The 24,532-nt window shown below is 43.8% G+C and overlaps 1 protein-coding gene across 3 annotated transcripts; it reads right to left on the minus strand.

Annotated features, from left to right (window-relative positions):
* Positions 1 to 12,318: 12,318 nt before the first annotated feature.
* On the minus strand, positions 12,319 to 15,966 carry LOC125514274 (uncharacterized methyltransferase At1g78140, chloroplastic-like). 3 transcript variants are annotated; one of them, XM_048679583.1, is made up of 9 exons: positions 15,633 to 15,966; positions 15,472 to 15,569; positions 15,248 to 15,385; positions 14,578 to 14,659; positions 14,039 to 14,229; positions 13,758 to 13,795; positions 13,087 to 13,194; positions 12,648 to 12,844; positions 12,319 to 12,548 (listed from the first exon to the last, which is right to left on the minus strand). In XM_048679583.1, the coding sequence occupies exons 1-8, from the start codon at positions 15,843 to 15,845 to the stop codon at positions 12,837 to 12,839; spliced, it is 876 nt and encodes a 291-aa protein (XP_048535540.1). In that variant the 5' UTR covers positions 15,846 to 15,966; the 3' UTR covers positions 12,319 to 12,548; positions 12,648 to 12,836. The 3 variants fall into 3 exon arrangements, with proteins under 3 accessions (XP_048535540.1, XP_048535538.1, XP_048535539.1); XM_048679581.1 differs by having other exon boundaries at positions 13,758 to 13,869; positions 15,633 to 15,960; XM_048679582.1 differs by having other exon boundaries at positions 13,758 to 13,869; positions 15,472 to 15,557; positions 15,633 to 15,957.
* Between the last annotated feature and the right edge of the window lie 8,566 nt (positions 15,967 to 24,532).

Genomic DNA, 24,532 nt, shown 5'->3' on the forward strand with positions numbered 1-24,532 from the left:
CACTTGGTGGGCATTGGAGTGGAAGCCGACTTGACATCACTTAGCTTGAATCTCTTGAGCATGTCTTGAGTGTATTTGGCTTGGTTAATGAAGGTTCCTTCTCTTCTTTGCTTCACTTTGAACCCTAGAAAGAACTTCAACTCTCCCATGGAAGACATCTCGAACTTTGAGGTCATGAGAGTGGCAAATTCCTCATTGAAAGCTTTGTTAGGGGAACCAAAGATAATATCATCAACATATAATTGGAACACAAACAACTCCCCTTTGACCTTCTTAGTAAAAAGAGTGGGGTCGATTAGCCCAACTTCAAAACCACGGTCTTGTAACAACTCGGTAAGGTGGTCATACCACGCACGTGGGGCTTGTTTAAGGCCATAGAGTGCCTTATCGAGTTGATACACATGATCGGGAAAGTAGGGATCCTCGAACCCGGGGGGTTGCTTGACATAAACCAATTCATTAATAGGACCATTAAGAAAAGCACTCTTCACATCCATTTGTTGTAACTTAAAGTTATGATGAGAAGCATATGCTATCAACATGCGAATGGATTCAAGACGAGCAACGGGAGCAAAGGTTTCACCGTAGTCGATACCCTCGACTTGGGAGTAGCCTTGTGCTACCAAATGAGCCTTGTTGCGAATGATAATCCCATGGGCATCTTGCTTGTTCTTAAATATCCACTTGGTTCCAATGACATTGTGGTTCCCCATCGGTCTTGGCACCAATCTCCACACTTTGTTGCGCTCGAAGTTGTTGAGTTCTTCATGCATGGCATTGAGCCAATCCAGATCTTCAAGCGCCTCATAGACCTTGTGGGGTTCGACACAAGAGACAAACGTGTGATGCTCACAATAGTTTGCTAATTGTCTATGAGTGCTTACCCCCTTTCTTAAGCTTCCAAGCACATTCGGCATGAGATGATCGTTGGTGGAGATCTTGGAAGCAACCTTGGCGGCACAACGCTCCAACTCCTCCGCGGGGGTGAGACGAGGAGTGGTCACTTGATCATCTTGAGCATCGTCTTGAGCTTGTTCTTGTTCTTGAACTTGCTCGGAGGAGAGAACTTGACCTTGGGAATCACTTGGTGTCTCAACACCGTCTTGAGCATGATCTTGCCCTTGGTCTTGTTCTTGAGGATGAGGGCCTTCATGTTGTTCTTTGGAAGCGTGTGGGCCTTGGGTTGGTGATGGCTCCACTTGAGTGGAGCATTGTCCTTCTCCTTCGGCCACAAGGGGTTCCTCAATGGGTAGGATAAAGCCAACACCCATTCTTCTTATGGCTTGAGGAGGAATTTCATCACCTACATCACAAGTGCCACTTTGCTCCACTTGGGAGCCGTTATTCTCATCAAACTCCATGTTACACGTCTCCTCAATAAGTCCTGTGGATTTATTGAGGACACGGTAAGCATGAGAGTTTGTAGCATAACCAACAAATATGCCCTCATAATCTCTAGCTTCAAATTTAGACAACCGAACACCTTTCTTGAGAATGAAACACTTACACCCAAACACCCGAAAGTACTTGAGGTTGGGCTTGTTACCGGTGAGTATCTCATATGGAGTCTTGTTCAAGCCCTTGTGGAGGTAGAGCCGATTGGATGCATGACACTCGGTGTTGATGGCTTCGGCCCAAAAGTTGTATGGAGACTTGAACTCCGCCATCATGGTCCTTGCCGCATCCATCAACGTCCGGTTCTCCCTCTCCGCAACACCATTTTGTTGAGGGGTGTAAGGTGCGGAATATTGATGCTTGATCCCCTCATCACTAAGAAACTCATCCAAGGTGTAGTTCTTGAACTCGGTGCCATTGTCACTTCTTATTGTCAAGATCTTTGCATTGTGTTGACGTTGTGCTTCATTTGCAAAGTCAATGACGGTTTGTTGGGTCTTTCTCTTCCTCTTGAAGAAATACACCCAAGTGTATCTTGAGTAGTCATCCACAATCACCAAGCAATACTTCCTACTCCCAAGACTATCGAAGTATGGAGGCCCAAAGAGATCCAAGTGAAGGAGCTCCAAAGGCCTCTTTGAGTAAATGATAGTCGTGGGAGGGTGAGCCTTCTCATGTAGCTTTCCTTCGATACAAGCACTGCAAGCACGATCTTTAGCAAAACTAACGTTCGTTAGTCCACGGACATGGTCCCCCTTGAGAAGACTTTGCAAAGATCTCATATTGACATGGGCTAGATGGTGATGCCAAAGCCACCCACATCAACTTTAGCCATTAGGCATGTCGCGGTCTTAGTGGGTCGCTCTGAAAAGTTAATCACATATAGACCGTTCTCGACATGCCCAACAAAGGCTACTTTAAGAGTCTTGCTCCACGGTATCGATATCAAAGAAAGTGGCAAAGCCCATGATTGCAAGTTGATGAATGGAAAGTAAATTTTATGCAAGGGACTCAACAAGCATGACCTTCTCAATCGTGAGATCATGAGAGATGACTACCTTGCCAAGTCCCAATACCTTAGAAGATGAGGCGTCACCCCACTCGACATTGGTGGGCATAGATGGAATCTTGTGCACGTCCACCACCAAGTCCTTGCTTCCGGTCATATGATTTGTAGCTCCGCTATCGAGCAACCATGATCCCCCACCGGAAGCAAACACCTACAAGAGATCAATGCTTGGTTTTAGGTACCCATTTTGTAATGGGTCCTTTGATGTTAGTAACAAGGGTCTTTGGAACCCAAATAGACCATTCAATGTACTCATGAGGAGAACCAACGAATTTTGCATAGACATGCCCATCACTAGCACGACATAACATATAAGATGGATTAAAGTCACCGGCTTTGATGGGAGAAGTGGCATTGCCCTTTTTGACACCGCCACCCTTCGCATTGTTCTTCTTCTCCTTGGAAGCACTCTCTCCCTCCTTCACAAAGGTTTGCATGAGAGGAGGAGGTCGTTTGGTCTTGTCATTCTTCTTGTTGTTCTTGGACTCGGGCACGTACCCAACCCCTTCCTTGGCCACAACTCCCTTTTGATTGATCAAGAGGTCGTTGAGGTTCTTATTGCCCTGTATGCAAGTCACAAGACCTCTCTCAAGTTGCACCTTTAGCTTAGCGTTCTCCTCAACAAGATGCACATGCTCACAACACGGGTTAGTAGCATTTGCATTATCAATTAACATCACACGAGAAAAAGTGGCTTTTTCCTTTGTTAGCTTTACTTGAAGTTGATCATGAGACTCTTTGAGGCTAGCATGAGCACCCTTCAAGACCTTGTGAGCCTTGTCAAGTAGATCAAACTCCTCTTTGAGTCTAGAAAGATCAACCTCAAGTTCGGCCTTCTCGGAGTTTAGCACATGAGAAACAATGAGAGCATGGTCATAATCTTTCTTTAACTTAGCATGATCAACGTTGTGTGACTCCTCAAGAGCCAAACGAAGACCACGCTCTTCCTCAAGAGCATTGGAAAGATCCGAAATCTCATCGGCATAGTCACGACTATGCCCTTCCATCTTAGTGATGGTATCTTCATGAGCCTCGATCATGTCATTGGCTTCACCAAGTTGTTCCAAGAGAGCAACAAAGTGCTTCTTGGATTTACCCTTAAGTTTTCCCATAAAGGCCTCAAACTCATTCGCCTCCACATTAGCTCCCTCATGTTCATCAATGCTATCCGTCGAAGAAGGATGATTAATGATGGCAGTTTTGATGTTGGGGGTTACCTTGTTGGTGGCTTTAGCCATGAGGCACTTGGCGGTGATGCTCTCATTGGGTGAGTCGAAGAGAGACACTCGTGGAGTCGTCGCAATGGCAACTGAGGCCATGGCAGCCGACTCACCATCCTCCTCATCATCATCATCCTCATCGTACTCTTCTTGTACCACCAAAGCCTTGGGAGGAGTCTTCTTGGTGAAGTTGCTCTTGTTGGGGAACGACTTGGCCTTGTCCTTTCGGATGAGCTTGCCACCATTGTCTTCCCTCTTCTCATACGGGCACTCCGCAACAAAATGACTCACATTGCCACAATTGTAGCAAGTCCTTACACGTTGCTTGCTCTTCGTGCCACTTGAGTTGTTTTTGTTAAAGTTTGGCCTTGAGTTTTTCTTGCTCCAAAATTGCCTTGAAGCGAGTGCCATGTGTTCATGATATGCATACTTTGTATCTTCGGGGTTGCTCTCCTCTTTTTCCTCTTCTTCTTCTTCAACGCAGAGTTTGGCCTTCAATGCAAGGTTGGGCTTCTTTGCCCTTTGAGAACGAAGCACCGCATTGTCGGCGGTCTTGTCCAAAATGTTCATGGCCACAAACTCATCCAACACTTCGCTTGAGGTCAAAGTGTGGAAGTCCGGCCTTTGACGAATGACGGAGGACATGGCCTTGTGGTAGGGCATCATTTCCTTGAGGAATTTGCGCTTGATCCAATTGTCATCCGTGTCCTTGCTCCCGTGATCTCGGAGTGAGACCGCGAGTTTGGTTACTCTCCGATAAAGCTCACGAGGTTCTTCATCTTCTTTCATTGCAAACTCATTGGCCTCATCTTGCACCACTTCATAGTTGGAGCGTTGAATGCTTGCGCTTCCCCAGTAGAGAGATACAACACAAAGCCATGCGTCTTTGGCCAACGCGAAGGGCCGAAGATGAGGTAGATCTTCAGGTGGAATTGCATCTTGAATGATGAAGAGAGCATTTTCATTGAATTGATTATCCGCGGCTTCTCGAGGAGTGAGGTTACTTGGATCATGTGGATAGAAACCTTCTTCAATGATTCTCCAAAGATTAGTGTTCACATGATTTAAATGACGTTTAAAGAGGTAAACCCAAGAATCAAAGTCCTCATTTTTCACAATCTTAGGGGGAGGACCAGCATGATTCAAATGAGTGGAAGGAACCGGTCCACCATAAACAAGTGGTGGTTCCACATGAGCAAAGATGCCGGTGCCATTCTTACCACTAGAAGAAGGAGCCTTTTCACTACTAGCTTCCCCCTTATCGGAGGTAGCATCCGTCACCTTGTCGGTGGGATTACCCACTTTCAACGGTGCAGTGGATAGTTTAAGCCCTTCAAGGAATTTAGTAAACATGCTTTCAACCTCGGTCGTCATGGAGGTTTTCAATGTCTCCAAGGCCACATTGAACTCCTCACGAGAGACTGAGGTTCCCCCATCGCCCGTAGATGAGATCGGATTCACACAGGAGTGTTCCTCCACACCGTCTACAGTATCAACCATACTCTTCGGACGGTAAAGTCCTTAATAAAGAGACGAGGCTCTGATATCAATTGAAAGGATCGATATGGTTGACTAGAGGGGGGTGAATAGGCAACTAACAATTTTTAGCTTTTCTTTAACAATTTAAATTTTGCATCAAAGTAGGTTGTCTAGATATGCAACTAAGTGAGCAACCTATATGATGCAACAAGGATAGGAACACAAGCAAGCAAGAGATATAACACAAATAAGCTTGCACAAGTAAAGGCACGAGATAACCAAGAGTGGAGCCGGTGGAGACGAGGATGTGTTACCGAAGTTCCTTCCCTTTGAGGGGAAGTATGTCTCCGTTGGAGTGGTGTGGAGGCACAATGCTCCCCAAGAAGCCACTAGGGCCACCATATTCTCCTCACGCCCTCACACAATGCGAGATGCCGTGATTCCACTATTGGTGCCCTTGGAGGCGGCGACCGGACCTTTACAAACAAGGTTGGGGCAATCTCCACAACTCAATTGGAGGCTTCCAACGACACCATGAAGCTTCACCACAATGGACTATGGCTCCGCGGTGACTTCAACCGTCTAGGATGCTCAAACACCCAAGAGTAACAAGATCCGCAAGGGATTAGTGGGGGTAATCAAATTTCTCTTGGTGGAAGTGTGGATCGAGGCCTTCTCAACCACTCCCGAGCAAATCAACAAGTTTGATTGGCTAGGGAGTGAGATCGGGCAAAAATGGAGCTTAGAGCAACAATGGAGCTTAGGGTTGGAAGTGATAGGTCAACGGGGAAGAAGGGGACCCCTTATATAGTGAGGGACAAAGATCCAACCGTTATCCACCTACCAGCCCGCGGCCAGCGGTACTACCGCACCAGGCCAGCGGTACTACCGTGGGGCCACGCGGTACTTCCGCTTGCTGCCAAGCGGTACTACCGCAAGGACACGCGGTACAATCGTGCAGGCCCGCGGTACTACCGCTGCACCAGCAACAGCTAGGGCAGACCTGTAGCACAAGTGCTGAGGGCGGTACTTCCGCGGGCGCGGTACTACCGCTCCCCCTTGCGGTACTACCTCAAGGCAGGAACCCCCTAGCCTGGGAAGAGTGTGGATAAGGAAACAACCGTGCCTACTTCCGCTGAAAAACGAAAGAAGCAAAAACCCGACACAGTATTGCCGCAGAGGGGCGGTACTACTGCCTGACAGCTGAGCACGGTACTACCGCGGAAGGGATGCGGTACTACCGTGGTAGGCACGGATGTAAAAAAATTACATCCGCCCCTACTACCGCGGGGGAGCGGTACTAGCCTGGTGGGCCATGGTAGTGCAGCTCCAGGGGAGCGATACTACCGTGGGCACCTGCGGTACTACCGCACCGCAGCACGGTACTACCGCTGGCGCCTACGGTACTACTTCTCACCTGGGAGCAGTACTACCGCGAGCAAACACAGCAGCCAGAAACAAGGTGACGAGATAACAACGGAGGAAGCTCCAAGGTGCAGGGAAAGGTGGGGACAAGGAAGAAACATGTACGTGATGATTCCACCCAAACCTTTCTGACACGGACCCCTTCTTAATAGTACGGTTTTCCTACGACTCAAATCCACCAAAAAGAAACGTAGAAAAGACGCCGTCTTCAACAGTGTTCGAGGGGCACCCAACTGTCTTGTGCCTAGCGAAGCAACGTCTGGGATACTCAAGGCACACGATTAGTCCGCAAACGCATTGTCATCAATCACCAAAACACCTTAGGGATAAATATGCCCTTACATAAGTGATTCGTCAAAACATTGATAACTCTTGGATATTTGTTGTACTACTCATAACAAATCACCCAAAGCCTCAATATGTATAGCACCTATGGCAACCAAAAGCTCCAAATCGAATAAAATTTTATATTCGGCTTTGATTATTGTGAAAAAATATTTTAAGCGGCATGAGGCTTGTTTTGGTCTCCAATTGAACTAGGGACGGTGTTAGGATACTACACCAGCCATGCTTTGACATATTCTTAGGGTGATAGATAAATATCTGCCATTAACATGAGGTCCATGTAGAATTCACCCACCAAATTATGTATAGCTGAAATAAACAAATAAAATAGGAATAAAATATTTCGGCCCCTTTGTATTAGCAACAATGTAACTAACCATATGTATAGTAATTTGGTAATACCCTCTCATGATATAGAAAATTATGTTGCATCCATGGATCAAAATAAATCCATGGAGGGTAATTGATCATACCTAGGGATGAATTCCATGGCAAAGGCATCAACGGCATGGTTGAAGAAAATGGATGATGTGCTAACCGAAGATTTTGATGTTGTGATGCGCACCTTCGGCTTAATTGTTTGTTGCTTTCATTCTTTTCCTTCTTCACTTTTATTGTACTTGTTGCAATAGAAGCATGCACATCATTTTTGTCTTGATCGATCTTCTTGGGAACCCATGCCATGTTCTTCTTTCTCAGCTCTTGTGCACTAAGATTTTGTAATTTCTTCCTTTGCCAATATGATAAGCCGAGTGAGCATGTCGGCCGTGATTTTGTTTCAACCAATGGCAACTCGTTTTGGGCCTTGTGCACCCTCAACCTCTTTTCTTCAGATTTGGCATTCTAATTTTTATCAATTGATTGATCCACTTCTTTGCCTTTTGTAGCCAATGTCAACACTTTAATTGGCTCTTTGTTATTTGAGATCAAATCTAAAGTAGCACACTTACGACCATCTCTTTTCACGTGGTAAACTTGCTTTGCCGCCTCTTTCTTCTTCCTTGAGCTCTGGACCGATTCGTTGTGATTGAAACGGTCTTTAACATGTGATTGTTCAAATGTTGATCTTCTCGGAGATGCATAATATTGGTGAGATGATCTAAAATAAGATGGAGAATGTGCCCTTGTATCATACCTGTCCCATGATGAATATGAATCTATATGAACATAGGGAGGCATCCACGGCATTGGCATTGGCGGCCAAAAATAAGGATATGAATATGTTGCATTAAAATTATCACTTTGCCAATATCGATCCTCATATTTGCGCCTTGGGGGTGATCTTGGTTTCTTTGCATGATTTGGTCGATAAGCATTCTTCTCTTCACTCTTCTTTTGATATTTATCCAATAGTTCAGCGAAGGTGATTTTTGTTCTCTTACACTTGCGCTTATTTCGACATTTGTTTTCTTATGGTTTGCTTTCATTGATCATTGGATTTGCTTGCTGCCCCCCAGTCCTTGGCGTCTCCATTGTAGCTTCGATGGAATTTTTGCCCTCAAGATTATGTTCATTATGCTTTTCAACAAATTCTTTACTTGAAAACTCGATCCCATCACCTGCAGTTTTTACCTTCTCTTTAAATGGATCGGTTTGAAGCAGCCGATGCAAAAACTTTCTGCCATCAGGACCAATCGGAATAGACTGGTCATCTCTTGGTGTCTCAACAAATTTCAATCGTCCTTTATCAATGGCAGATTTAACTATTTGACGAAACATATTGCAATCCTCAAAATTATGTTTGAACGAATGATGCAACCTACAATACATTCGTCCTTGAATTGATGGCTTGACATGGTGATCAAGAATTATTATGTAATTATTTTTCAGCAACAAATCAAATATTTGATCACACATGCTTGAATTGAAGGCAAACTTTTTATTTTCTAGCCGATCTTGCTGTGAGAACGGCTTTGGAGTTAAGCAAATGAATGGTTCAGATTTTGTATCACCCCATTCGGCTATGAATTTTATTTTGCATTCCCTTACTGATGTCATTGGATAAGAAACTATACTTGCATCGGTTTGCTCAGAAGATTTTAACCTTGGCTTTAAATTTCTGAAACTAAAATAGTTAGAACGTACATGTCTCAATTGAGACCAAGTGTAAGCCAAGTAAGAAATAAGCAAATCTACCCAATTAGATATGAACTTTAGATAAATCAATGGGGAAAGCCTTGGCTGCAATAATTTTTCGCTATCGGTCTTTCTGAATGGTGCAATGTGTTGACGGATATGCTTTGTGACAATCTAAGTGCTAACAAATAAATTACCCTTCTTCATTGGTCTCTCAATATTTCTTATGAAATTTTTTCTAACATATGCATCAACAACTAAGTCATGACCAAATCTTAAAACAGGTAAATTAATTGCTAGACATACCTCTTCAAATATGTTGGGAGAGCATGATGGTGGTGTGAATTGAAGAATATCTTGCTCCGCCTTCGGATAGCTCCCCAACGCCTTGTCATCATCTTTCTCTTGATTTCGTGCATCATTAGTTTGAAGATCTTCGTCCACCAAACTTTCTTCGGCTACTTGTTCTTGTTCTTGAAGCTCATCAATTTCTATGGCACGAAACTCATAGGGCAGGAAGTAGGTTCCATTAACTTCAGAAAAATCAAGTATGGTTGTCTTGTTATACTTCCCATGTCCTTTCTCAACAATGTTTGCCTCTTTGGATTTGATGGATTCGGAATATATACTACTTGATTCGGCTTTTTCAACTGAAGCACTTTTAGTTTCCGAATCATCATTCTTTTCACCAGTTATATCAATTGGCAAAACTTCTTTTCTTTGACCTAATTCCCTATCAATTCTCTCTTGGCGAAGTACTTGCACCATATCGTGCAAAGCTTTAACTCCCCTCTCAATCTCAGCCCGCTCTAGATTAGTTCGCCCCCAAATGCTTTTAGGATCTTTCGGCAATGAAGTGTTAGTGTTGCCGAAACTTTGCAATTGTGTAGGGGGTGTATAATATGCTGCGGTACTAGGTGGAGGTGTATGCACTCCTGTATAACCATATGTTCTTTCGCCAATTCTATCAATGCATGTAGTTTCATCTTCTTGCAAAACTCTAGCCTTTATTGCAGCATAATCAAGAAACAACCCATTTTCATATTGTTCAAGGCAAAGAGCACTAATTCTCTTGTTTTGTGCCAAGCTCTTTTTTAACGCAGCCACAAACCGCTTCTGGAAGGGATTGCTCCGCAATACTTTCAGATTCTTTCGGCAATGATTCGTGAGTGTTGCCGAAATTCTCGAATTGCGTATAGTATGCATTATATGCTACAGTATTTGATGACGGCACATGTGTTCCTGTAAAATTTTCACTTATTCGGATATGACCATGAAGATGCGGGGCCGAATATTAAACATCTACAGTTGCATACGGTGCTGAAAATTACTAACATGAGGTGTAGCATATGATGGTTGAGAGTAACTAGCCGAATAGCTAGTAGTAGCATGGCCAATTCTCCCATCCATCGGCAAGTTTGGATTCACATACTGCAAATTAGTTGCCGATGAATAAAAAGGTGAAACACTTTCTTCTATGCTATTGGAAATTTTAACATGAGGTGTTTCAAATTGATTAACCGAACCCATCATGTTGTTCATCGGCATATGGATTTGTGGGGTTGCCGATGCATGAGAGTTAGGATACATATGTTGTATGTTACTAGTATCATAAGAAGTTGAAACATGTAAATTACTTTGAATCGGCCTATGCACGTAACTAGATGCATTATTGAAAAAACTAGGGCTGGCTGATAGAGTATAATCATTGAATGATCTAGTAACATCATATGAATTATTTGCATCTATAGTAGGGAATTGGGTATTCATATTACCTTTGTAGATTGCAAACCCTAGATGACGATCTCTTCGTAGCAAGAACGGCTGGAGACCGTTCAAAGCTTCGTCCCCAGCGGAGTCGCCAAAAAGTGTGTTCACACATGAACACGTCACGTGTACCCTCAACGCCGGTGGTGATGCACCGCAGCTCACGTCGAAGGAGACCCGACCGACAACGCGATATGCAAGACAGTCGGCGGGGGCTTTTGTAGACCCGAAACCCCACACGCCCGGGAGGGACCCCGTCAGGGCGCGCGGCGGCTATGGGCTGCCCTAGGTCGGCCTGACCGTCCCTAGGGCCTCGAGGTTCGCCGCCCTACGATGAAGAAGAACAAACGAAGAACGAGGAAGAAGAAGAACAAGGGAGGAGGAAAAGTAAAGGTAAAAGATGTAGATGTGTTTGTTCGATTGTGTGTTGTTGTTCAATCGGCCGTCACCTTTTATCTATATAAGAGGCGGATGGACTTCCCATACAAGAAAAGGACTTGCCTTGCCGTCCAAATCATCAAAATCTAACCAAACTCGGACTTCTCACGACCTCCGGTCCGGATGTCCGGCTCTAGGCCCGGATGATCCGACCTAGCCTAGTTTTCTGATAGCAGCTCACTATTTTGGCTCTAGAATCCACATACGACCTCGGATTTGGACGTTTTTGTATCAAAATCAACTGCCTCGACAAGACGCACAACTTTCATGTTGAACACTTTTCGATCCGAGGCCATATAAATGGTGTTTCGGGCCGTTTTCTAAAGTCTGTAGTAGAAAAAGCTGTCCGGACGTCCGGACTTCTACCCGGATTGTCCGGCCTCCACCCGGATCATCCGGGACTGGACCCAGATCATCCGGCTTCATCATAAACCTTTTGTTGTTTTCGGTGCTTCAATTTCCCGGATGATCCGGGCCCCGGCCCGGATGATTCGGCCAAACACTGCTGCAGCGCACGATTTTGTCTGTAACTTTTGCATACGACCTCGGATGGGGACGATTTTTATATCAAAATCATCCGTTTCGACGATACGAAGAACTTTGCAGTTATAAATTTTTCCATCAGAGGCCATCTTGGTTAGATTTCATGCCATTTTCTAATCTGGTGTCAATACGAACATCTCTAAGATTGTCATAACTTTTGCATCCGATCTCCGTTTTAGACCATCAATATATTTATTCTCATCGGCTTGAAGAGAGTCATCCAATGGTGACATGAAATCATAAATTTGACATCATCTCATTATAGCCTCAAGTTACTCTTTGTGATCATGCCATTTTTGAGCGTCAACAGTATCCCTCAAAAAAAAGTTACCACAGAAATTGTATGGTTTCTCATCTCTAAAAGTACTTGCAAAGCACATTGATAACTACCCGTAAAAAAAAGCACATTGATAACTTACATTTCAGACGGTCCAGTCATCTCCGAGATTTCAACAAACTTGAGTCTACAAATATTTTAGGACTGGTGAGGTCAGGAACCGAGAAATCTTTCGAGGTTCCTACCTCAGCACACTCTCCACTAAGACCGTCCGACATCACTGCTAGGCGATCAACGCTCTTGAATCAAATCAATACAAGAATGCACAAAATTTACAGGTTAAGGACCTCCACTGCTTTACATGAAGATTTTTTCTTCAACTTTTACATAAATAATTGCTATGATCAATCCCACTATGACGTCAGTGAAGTCAAACGTACGCTTTCACTATTCACATCACACATACCTTAAGCAAAACTATCAGTGCTGACAGAAAGGTTGGCTTACGAGGAACCTGCAACAAAAAACTCAACATTTAGAATAAGAGATAGGGAAGATAAACCGACGTACAATTCATTTAAGTCGATTATCAAAGGGTGTATTCACGACTTACAATGCATAATCAAGGAGCTATGTGATAATGCTTCAGGTGGTTCTTCAGTTATTTAATTAGCTTGCTTTAGTAGCAGAGAACATTATATAGAATCCATTTCTGACAAATGTAAAATTAACCAGCCCACATGCACTACAAAGATCTTCAAGCTCCAGCTCTGATAAGAAGGTATTATTGCCTGTGATTTGATCAATGTACTGCAAGATTGTTCAAAGAGATAAGTTTATGGCGGAACAGAGTTGAGCAAAGTGAATCTGTAAATAGCAGTATCAGATTCTCTGAAGCTTAATCTCCCTTCTACCAATATGGAGGTGTCAAGCTATTAAGCGATCAATTCTAAATACCTACCGTGGTTCGTAGTTGTGAAAATAATAAGCAGTAATGGCCATATAAAGAGAACTATTTGTGGGTTACTAGGGAGTCGGGAACTCAGGATTACCGGGCGTCCAATCCTCAGTAATGGGATTACTGGTGGAAGAACATCTGCTATGAAAGTAGAACCAACAAAAACACCCCCAGGGCGAAGGACTCGACTGATTTCTGCAACCTACAAAAATGCCAAAATATTTTAGATTTTTTATCCTTTTGGCCTAAGTAGAGTGGTAGCAAATAGCATATTACTGCAAAGTTATGGATACATAAATTATGGCTAAAGAAGCTTGTTGATGCAAACTTACTTACATATACACAACAACGTAAGCTAATTTTTTTTAGGAAAGTGAAACATTCTTCTTCATTAAGTTCATGAGGCAAAGCTTAATATACTTTTCCAGAAAGCACCTGAAAAAGATTTCTTGCATCTTGCTTCTTACTTATATCGATTCCCTGTGTGTGTGATAGCGGACATGTGCATATCCCCATCGTGATCATAGTGCTATGCCCGTTTCCAATGATCTTTATAACTGAAGCACAGAAACTAGCATATATTCATGTGTGTTTTGATTCCAGAGTAGAATGTGGAGCAACCAAAATGGTATGGCACTATAAAAAATACATAATCAAGGAACAACTGAGGCACAAAAGCACGTTGACTTCTTTGAATATTAAGAGACACTTAAGGAGGAAGAGTATTTTGCAGAAATAAATTTGAATATCCAGTAGGACCCTTACAGCACAAGCTGGGGATGGCCAACAATGAATTGCAGCACCTGCATGCAGAGCATCAATTGAGCCACTCACAAGAGGAAGCCTAGATATATCAGCTCTCACCAATACTAAGCGTCTGAAACAATAGGAAAAAAAATATTGGAGTGCTCATTCAACATTAGAAAAAACAATCACAGGAAGAAGCTATAAAGGAGATGAATGACAGCTCAGGCCATTAATCGTGTGCATCAAAGCAGTTACAGAAAGAAAGAAAACTTGAGCATCAGGAGAACTGTAAACCATACTCGTCTGAAATGTTTTCCTGCTTGATGAATTCCTTGCATTGCTTCAACATATTCTCTGAGAAATCTAGTGCCACAACAAGGCAATATAGTTCGCTTTTAACAAATAATCTTGAAAATAACCCACTTCCACAGCTTGCATCAATTATAATCCCTCCACTTTTTGGCTTCAAATAATCCTTAGCCATCTCAAACTGTAGTTGTATTGTAATGTTTTTAGAAAGTTGAGTAAATATAATTGCAGGCACAAATGATACATAATGCTTAAATATGTGCATAAGCAAATAGGATCTGACTAGCTAATTACTAATAAACTAGTCCGCAACTTGTTGTAAGGGTCTATGACCATATTTCTCACAATATTTATTTGGTTGGAGCTTGCTAACCTGTAACCACACAAGAGTATATAGTAACAGATTGCTCTGTAGGTACCAATTTTCTCTCTCATTAGAGTAAGAAAAGGAGCCAGTTAGATAATTTATACAGTATATAATGATGATTGTGATTGATTATTTCATCAAATGATAGTCGAGCGACGTGACCTCTTTCTCTAAGCCTGGGAAACCACCCCATATGAAATTTTGGCGCCATCCTCTCTCATAAAGAAATGATACCAGTTGGGTCCTGTTCAAACAATCATTCGTAAGGAATAGCCTGAATAACACTAATTAACAAATACACTACAGTAATCTTCGTCCCAGCTTCCCAGCATTACTAACAATTGCGCACATTTCATCACACACCGTCTGGCTAGTCCAACATGTTCAAGGTTTCATGGTCACCGAGTTATCTTGCAGTGCATGTTAAACAGTCCTAAATTCTAGGACATGCTTTCTGAGGTTAATTGGTCTATAATCGTTAATTCGTTGTTACTCTGAAAGAACTGAATCAGAATGATTAACTACATTATGCCCATGGCATAATTCAAAAGATGGCCATATCTGCCAGCCTCTTTTTTTATTTAAGCAATGTTTTCCCAGCAACGTGCCAGCCTTTTATAATGCCCTATGTCCTGGCGAGTTTCTGTAGTGGGTTTCCCGGCGATGCGTTTGAACTCGCTCGCCCCATTCCCGCCTCCTTAAGACTCTGGATCTGGACTTTGTATTTCCGTTATTCAGTTAATGGAAAGGGGTTATGCCCGGTTAAAAAAAATGCCCCGTGTCCATCTACCATCATGAACTTGCCTAATTTTAAAATAATAACACATTTTACCTGAAAAGCTCAGTTGCAGCAGGCATGGTCTCGGAGTACTCAGTAGAACCAACTGCCACAGTCAGATCCCAGTAATCATCCTTAGAGTACAATTTCTTGCAGGTAGAACATTCAAGGCTAGAATCGGATTTGGATGGCCTGAAAAGGAACCGACGAACAATCGCTCAGTACTAGTCAGTAGCACCCTGGAATACTGCTAGCACGCAAATGGAAAGACCACTTACGCTGACTGATGATCTATCGAGCTTACGAGCGGGTAATAGCAGATTGGGCAGGCGAGTTTGCTCAGCTCCGCCTCCACCAAAGATTCCTGCACAAGGAACTAAGAAAGAAAGGCCGGCCTGCAACTTGCTCGATGGAATGCGCCAACGGGGCGAATACTCACCGCAGCGGCCTCGTCGGAGTCGGGCGCCCCGGTGGTGGAGGCGCTAGCATGTAGGGCAGAGCGCGGGAGCATCTTCCCGGAAGCGGAGGCGGTGACTCCTGATGCGCCTCGTGCAGGCGCCGCGAGGCAGGGGACAAGACGACGGCGCCTGCCAAAGCCGCGCGGCGCAACGACTGCGGCAGCGGAGATGGCTGCGCTTCGGACTGCCGCCATGGTGGAGTCCAGACGCGGATGCGTGGGAGAGGAGGAGGTAAAAAATGAAATGAAATTGGAAACAGCAGGAGGAGCGTGCGGGTGCCGTGCTCTCACGTAGGGAACTGTGCGTTCTGAGTGTGTGTACGTGATTCGTAAGCATATCGAGTGAATCTGGGCAGTTGGCCGGGTGGGCGCCCAGTGACCACCGGAAGAGGCAACCAATTTTTAAAGGAAAAAGTCCAAAAATAAACCCTGGACTGGTACACGTTAGCTAAATTGAACCCCAACTCACAATCCCCGAAATTGGCACCCTGAACTCACTGATCCAGGTCTAAAATGAACCCTGACAGCCTTTCCCAAACAGGGATTGCTGACGTGACAAAGCCGCAGCCGGGATTGCTCTTCTTTTTTTCGAGACAGAGGGAGATGGCCGGTTCGGTGCGTAGAAGGTGGCCCGGCCCACTACGACAGCCCATCCAACGAAGCAATCGAGGAGGCGCCCCCCCTCTATTCTTCTTTACTCCCGCAACGGCAATGGCGGCAGGCGGGTGATCGACGGCAGCGGCAACGATCTAGCCGGCGCGCGACGGGCTAAGGTATGTCCCCGACGTCATCCTCCTCTAGGCACCGATTTTTTGACCCTTGTGCACAACATTAGGGTTAGGGTTTTAGGCGCGGGATTTGCAGTATTTTTGTGGAGGGAAAGTAAGGATTTTGATACTATTAGGGTTTGTTTTTTGCGTTCAAATTGTTCATAGTAGTATGGGCAAGTGATATTGCTCTGTTTATTTCAGTTTCATCATGGATCCTACGGAGATACTCAATGTGAGATTCCATTTTGGTGGCAAGTTCATCGACAATGGTCCTAATTTGCAATATGTGCGTGTGTCGGGGGGGGGGGATGAGATGTCAGAGATTGGGAGGGATAAGTTGTCACTGCAGGAGGTCAAGGGGTTTTTGAAAGATCATATGTAGTTGAAGGAATCAATGAAATTTTATTTTCAGATACCTGGTAAATCAATGGCAGATGGCTTGATGTTTCTGAATGACGACAATAAATGTGTGCAGATGGGAGAGTACACTAATGTGGGAGGAGTAGCAGACATATATGTTGAGTACCATGGAGAGAAGGACAATGAGCATAGCAGCAGTGGGAGTGATTTTGAAAATGATAAGATAATGGAGCTAACTGATGATGATGAACCTGTCATTGTTGATACGTCTCCAACGTATCTATAATTTTTGCTTGTTCTATGCTGTTATATTATCATTCTAGGATATTTTATATTCATTTTGTAGCAACTTTATATCATTTTTGGGGACTAACCTATTGACATAGTGCCCAGTGACAGTTGTTGTTTCTTGCTTGTTTTTTACTTCGCAGAATATCAGTACCAAACGGAGTCCAAACGCAGCGAAACTTTTGGGGATTTTTTCTGGACCAGAAGACACGTTGTGGGCCAAGAAAGTACCAGAGAGGAGGCCCGTGGTGAGCACAACCCACCAGGGCGCGCCCAGGGGTTGTGCCCCCCACGAAGCCCCCTGCACCGCCTCTTTGCCCTATAAATTCGCAAGTATTCCAGAACCCTAGGAGAGTCGACGAAACACAATTCCAGCCGTCGCAAATTCCAGAACCACGAGATCCAATCTAACACCATCACGGAGGGGTTCATCATCCTCATTGGTGCCTCTTCGATGATGCATGAGTAGTCCACCATAGACCTAAGGGTCCGTAGGCAGTAGCTAGATGGCTTCCTCTCACTCTTTTGATTCTCAATACAATGGTCTCTTGGAGATCTATTTGATGTAACACTTTTTGCGGTGTGTTTGTTGTGATCCGATGAACTTTGAGTTTATGATCAGATCTATATCCATGAATATTATTTGAATCTTCTTTGATCTCTTATATGCATGATTATTTATAGTCTTGTATTTCTTCTTCGAATCTTCGGTTTGGTTAGGCCAACTAGATCGATTTTTCTTGCCATGGGAAGAGGTGCTTTTTGATGGGTTCGATTTTGCGGTGTTCTTTCCCAGTGACGGAAGGGGCAGCAAGACACTCATGTATCGTTGCTATTAAGGATAACAAGATGGGGCCTGTTCCTACATGAATAGATCTCGTCTACATCATGTCATCGTTCTTATTGCATTACTCCATTTCTCCATGATCTCAATACACTACATGCATGCTGGATAGCGGTCGATGTATGGAGTAATAGTAGTAGATGCAGGCAAGAGTCGGTCTAGTAATCTTGGATGTGATGCCTATATATTGATCATTGCCTTGGATATCGTCATAATTATTCAATCTTCTATCGATTTCCCAACAGTAATTTGTTTACCCACCGTGTGATATTTCTCGAGAGAAGCCACTAGTGAAACCTACGGCCCCCGGGTCTATTCTTTATCATATTTTCCTTGAGATCTATTTTTATTCGCTTTTATTTTTAGATCTATTATTCTAAAAACCCAAAAATACCTTGCTGCACTTTTTTACTACTTATTTTCTTTCGCGCTTTATCGAGAGCTATTTGACCAATCTACCACAAATTTATCTATCTTTTTACCGTGGAGGGATTGACAACCCCTCTTACGCGTCGGGTTGCAAGTATTTGTTCTTTGTGTGCAGCTACCGTTTGCATAGTGTTGCTTGGTTCTCCTACTAGATTGATACCTTGGTTTCACAACTGAGGGAAATACCTACCGTAGTTGTACTGCATCATCCTTTCCTCTTTGGGGAAATACCGACGCAGTTTTAAGCAACACCAATTGTCATCAGCGTAGAACCAGGTGGAGGTTCAGATGATGAGGTTGAATTTGTGGAGCATGTTATGGTTCCTGATGGCAGTGGTGTGATTACTCGAGTAATTAGCTGTCCAGTTAAGCAAGTTCATGGAAGAAGAAGGCAAGTACCAGCAAAGCAAGTGTCAGCAGGCTCTCAGCTTCCAATTTCTCAGGTGTTTAATCCAAGTCAAGCACTAGATGCCGCAACAGGAAATGGTCCAAGTGAAGCACCAAATGTTGCAGTAGGACATGGTCCAAGTCAAGCACCAGATGCAAATCGGTTAGTGGATCTGAATCGGACCCTGAATATGAGCCACACAGTGAGGATTGTGGGGGAACTTCAGAAGTTGTGGAGCTAAAAAGGCATGCTAGGAAATTAAGAAGAAGATGAGACATACCAAGCGTTGAATTCACAAAGATTCCATAGCTCCAGTTCTAGTTGAGCTGATTACAAATATGGAGGAACAACTAGAAGCAGAGGAGAAGGACTGGGGCTATGATTCATCTGATGAGGATTACTCATATGATGAATATTCTGATGGGCATGTAGCAAGGAGGAAGAGCCAGTTTCCTACAATAATGACACAAAGATTACACACTTCAGCTTGATATGGTGTTCAGAAGCAAGAACCAGTTGGTGAAAGCACTAAAGAGATATGGCATTGTCACCAAAAGAAGCATTCAATTTCTTAAATCCGAGTCGATATAGTTAGTGTAAGCGCATATTTATCCCTTAGTAGTTTTGGTGATTGATGACAATGCTTTTGCGGACTAATCTTGTGCATGAGAATTTCAGATATATCATGCCTAAGCACAAGACGTTTTGGTGCCCCTCGAAGATCATTGAAGACGGCGTTTCTCTACGTTTCTTTTCGGTGGATTTGAGTCGTAGGAAAGCCATACTATTAAGAGGGGGTCCGCGTTGGAAAGGTTTGGATGGAATCATCACGTACACGTCTGTTCCTTTTTTTGCACCACCTTTCCTTTGGCTCTTTCGATCATCCTCCGTCTCTCCGTATTTCTGCAAAATGAAGGATTCCTAGTGTTGCTGAACTGGGGCATGCGGTAGTACTGCTCCTCAGAGCGGTAGTACCGCAGGCCCCTGCGGTGGTACTAGCCACGGGCGCGGTAGTACCATGGGTGCCCACGGTAGTACCGCTTCTTGGATGCGGTAGTACCGTGGCCTCAGGCCTGCACAACAGCACGAGCGGAAGTAGGGCGGATGTAATTTTTTACATCCGCGCCCTACGCGGTAGTACCTCTCCAGGCTTTCGGTAGTACCGTGTCGAATTTTTGCATGGATCGTAACTCAGCAGAAGTTGCTACGGATGTATTTTTATATGTCCATGCCTTCCCAGCCTAGACCAGTCTTGCCCTGCGGTAGTACCGCAGGGGGGCGGTAGTACCGCGCCAGCGGTTCTACCGCTCTCTGCCTTAGCGCTTCAGGACTAGTTTTAGCCCCTGTCATGCCAGCGGTAGTACCGCAGTGCTTCGCGGTAGTACCGTTGGCCCTTGCGGTAGTACTGCTTGTCGCAGGCTGAGTTGGTGGATAACAGTTGGATTTGTTCTTTCACTATAAAAGGGGAGTCTTCTTCTCCGAGTTGACTACCTCTTCCACCCCTATGAGAAGGCCCCGATCTACATTTCCACCAAGAGAAATTTGATTCCCCCACTAATCCCTTGCGGATCTTGTTACTCTTGGGTGTTTGAGCACCCTAGACGGTTGAGGTCACCGCGGAGCCATATTCCAATGTGGTGAAGCTTTATGGTGTCGTTGGGAGCCTCCAATTAAGTTGTGGAGATTGCCCCAACCTTGTTTGTAAAGGTCCGGTCGCCGCCTTCAAGGGCACCAATAGTGGAACCACGACATCTCGCATTGTGTGAGGGCGTGAGGAGAATACGGTGGCCCTAGCTAGTGGCTTCTTGGGGAGCATTGTGCCTCCACACTGCTCCAATGGAGACGTACTTCCTCTCAAAGGGAAGGAACTTCGGTAACACATCCTCATCTTCACCGGCTCCACTCTTGGTTATCTCGTCCCTTTACTCATGCAAGCTTATCTTGTGTTGCATCCCTTGCTTGCTTGTGTACTTATTGTTGTTGCATCATATAGGTTGCTCACCTAGTTGCATATCTAGACAACCTACTTTGATGCAAAGTTTAAATTGGTAAAGAAAAGCTAAAAATTGTTAGTTGCCTATTCACCCCCCCGTCTAGTCAACTATATCGATCCTTTAAATTGGTATCAAAGCCTCGTATATTTATTAAGGACTTTGCCGTCCGAAGAGTATGGTTGACACCGTAGACGGTGATGAGGAGCACCCCGGTGTGACTCTATCCTCGTCTACGGCCGATGGGGGAACCCCGATCTCACGTGAGGAGTTCAATGTGGCTTTGGACACATTTAAAACCTCCATGACAGCCGAGGTCAAAGGCATGCTCAAGAACTTTCTTGATGGTCTCAAGTTACCCACCGCACCGTTGGAAGTGGTCGATCCCACTAACAAGGTGACGGATGCTAACTCCGACAAGGGGAAGCTTCTAGTGATAAAGTTCCTTTGTCTAGTGGTAAAAGTGGAAACGACATCTTTGCCCATGTTGAACCTCCTCTCACTTATGGAGGAACGGTTCCCTCCACTCACTTAAATCATGCGGGTCCTCCTCCTAAGATTGTGAAAAATGAGGATTTTGACTCTTGGGTCTATCGCTTTAAACGTCATTTAAATCATGTCAATACTAATCTTTGGAGAATCATTGAGCAAGGTTTCTATCTGCATGACCCAAGCAACTTCACCTCGAGAGAAGCCGCGGATCATCAATTCAACGAGAATGCTCTCTTCATCATCCAAGATGCTATTCCATCCGAAGATCTTGCACATCTCCGACCTTTCACCATGGCCAAGGAAGCATGGCACCATGTTGTCTTCCTTTACACGGGAAGCGCAAGCATTCAATGCTCCAACTATGAAGTGGCACTGGTGCGCGTCGGTCCTAAACAAATGGTTTAAAACCCCTTTCCGCGACGGCATTTGGAACCGTCGCCAAGTGAGTGTGGGCGATAGGGGGGTCCTTCCCACACGACCCAGAAACCGTCAGGGATAGGGCCCCTACAGTACTCCTACTCATTTCTGCTCGCATTGCCATCGCAGTCGGTATTCTGTGGTGCTACATTTATGATGCACGACCCATCACAAACGGTTCACTATTATAGAACGTGTATGATGTGCGGCCCATCACAAACGGTTCACCGTTAAGAAGATTAGATAATCGTCATACAAGTGTCGGACGGGATTATGAAATGTCGGACCGTCATAACATCGTCGTACACGACAACTATCGCACACGCTATTCTGTGGTGCAACGTTTACGATGCATACTTCATCAGAAACAGTTCATGGTTGTGAATCGTGTAAGATAAGGCAACTAGCACAAACGTTTAGTTTGCCCACACCGTTTGTGATATTGTCTGACATCGCACACGCTTTGCAAACGGCAACTGTGTGCACACTTGCACACGTTTCCTCTCTGTGAACCATCTCCGATTATTGTGCATATCGCAAACATTTGTGTTTTATCAACCGTGTGTGCCATAACAACCTGGAGAGCGTAATTTCACCGTAATTTAATTGCTGCTTTTCCAAATTGTACTGGATTTGGATTTGAATTCGAATGTATGCTACAACTTTATTCATATCCATCAGGTTCAAACAACCAATGCATTATTCGATTTATAGGTACATATGTTCAAGAATTATATAAGAACCAAATAAAGAATGATGAACCATAGTTGTATACTTGTACTATTAAAGACGGTAAAGAAAGAGGCGAAATATATTCTGGTTGCTGAACAAGGTGAAGCGGAATGCCCATATTGTGCCCTCCTCCATGCAGAAGGCACACAAGACTCTAGTCCAACCCCTTGTGATGGCCGACCGCCCATCCTTCACGATCTTCATGAAAACATCTAGATAATCATCGTGTTCCGGTAGAAATACTTTAACCTTTGCATGCCCACCAATCATGTAGTTTGAGAGGTAATCTTGAGTAAACTGCTTTGGCAACCACCACAAAGGAAAAATATTCAGACATTGTCATCTAACACAACCCATTATGGGCAGTAAAAAGAAGGCTGCGGAGTTCTTACTTACCATCCTACAGTTCGATGTTCTCTTGGATAAAGTGTAAACAAATAGTTTAATTGCCATCTTTGGACCCATTTTACTAACATCTTTATCAGCTTCCTCACTTGATGTTGGTTCATCGATATCTCATTGCCCCATACGCAGAAAGGGTCGAAACGCGAATCTTTACCAATGACATATGTACCTAAAAGCACCAAGTTAATATTAGAAGCTAAACAGCAATTACACAATGATGTAGTACAACACTCTTTTATATTATGTCTATATACATCTGTATGCGGTAGTCTATTTGAAATCTCTAAAAAGACAAATATTTAGGAACGGAGGGAGTATCTTATAACATCCAATATACTCACATATTAGATGAATTAACATCTTATATTATGGGTCGGAAGGAGTTTAGTTCATTCTTACAAATTATCTGTTGCTGTATCCACGTGTTACAGTTAGTTTGAGCTAGTTCGGGCTCAAATGGCCCTAAAGTATATCTAAACAAGAGGGCTAGTTTGAGCTAGTTGCATCTATAACCCACCCAAAAAAACTAGTATCCAACCCAAGAGGTGCTAATTGGAGCTAGTTCTCCTGGTGCATTTATTGTCAATCTAACCATGCCATCCAAACAACTCTTTGTATGGAGTTAGTTCAGGGTTAGTAATGAGCTAGAAACTAACTCTAATCTCTAGCTAAGTTGAGTATCCAAACAGGGCTGTGTTGTTGCTGTTGCTGCTACTGCTCTTCTACGTATATCTAGACATCATTAGAACATTAATGTAACACTCTTCCTTGTTGCTATGTAGCATAGGATTGCATATTTAGACATTAAGTACAGTGCATGTTGCTATTTAGCCTCAGATATATTACATATGGCCCTAGTTAACCTAAGGAAAAATGGGTTGCAAATATATTCAGTTAAAAGTCCGATTCACCGATTAGTCCCTTATCAGCCGCTGGCCTATATGGTACCAGCTATCAATATCCTGAACAGTGAGCAGATATAAGTCATGGGATGAAACTAACCTCGATGGAAAAAAGCAGTCGTTCCCAAAATTGTCCTGTGTAGGTACATCAAGAAGCATGTTAAGCACAACAGGCTAAACATCAACCAAAATTACACATGGCAGACAAAATAATCTCCAAAAGATAGCTTCAGTGTGCAGGTTTAAGCATGCTAGTAAAGCAAAACAAGTGGAAAGGTGTGCTAACTGCAACAAGCCAAACATTTAACAACAAGCAAACATGGTCATTCAAACTGGTATTGTGTCGGTCTAAGTACACTGGTTATGGTTAAATAAAAATGGAAAGGCGTGTTAACTACAAGATGCAGCAACCAAATGTAGTCATTCACAGTGGTATTGTTGAAACTGGTACTGATGAAATTGAACTGCACAGTTCATACTTGCACATATAGAACATCATGTTGTGAATAACTGGAATAAACAAGGCATACTACAAACAACCAAAGATAGCATTTGAAACTGAACATATGCTAACTACAAACAACCGGACAATCAAAAAACTTTAAAAGAGGCATACGCTAGCTATAACAGGCTTAACAGCAAGCAAATATATGCATTCCTATCGGTATGTTTAAAACTGGATTGCTGAAATGTACTGCACAGTAAATAATTGCACATATAGAGCATCACATTGTGAACAACTGAAATAAACAAGGCATACTGCAAAAAACCAGATATAGCAATTAAAACTGGACATATTCTCACTACACTACAAAAGGGACTCGACAAAACAAATCATGGGTTTCCCCCTATGAAGAGGCACGA

Source organism: Triticum urartu, chromosome 6 (genome assembly GCF_003073215.2).
Source record: "Triticum urartu cultivar G1812 chromosome 6, Tu2.1, whole genome shotgun sequence".
NCBI classification, from domain to species: Eukaryota; Viridiplantae; Streptophyta; class Magnoliopsida; order Poales; family Poaceae; genus Triticum; species Triticum urartu.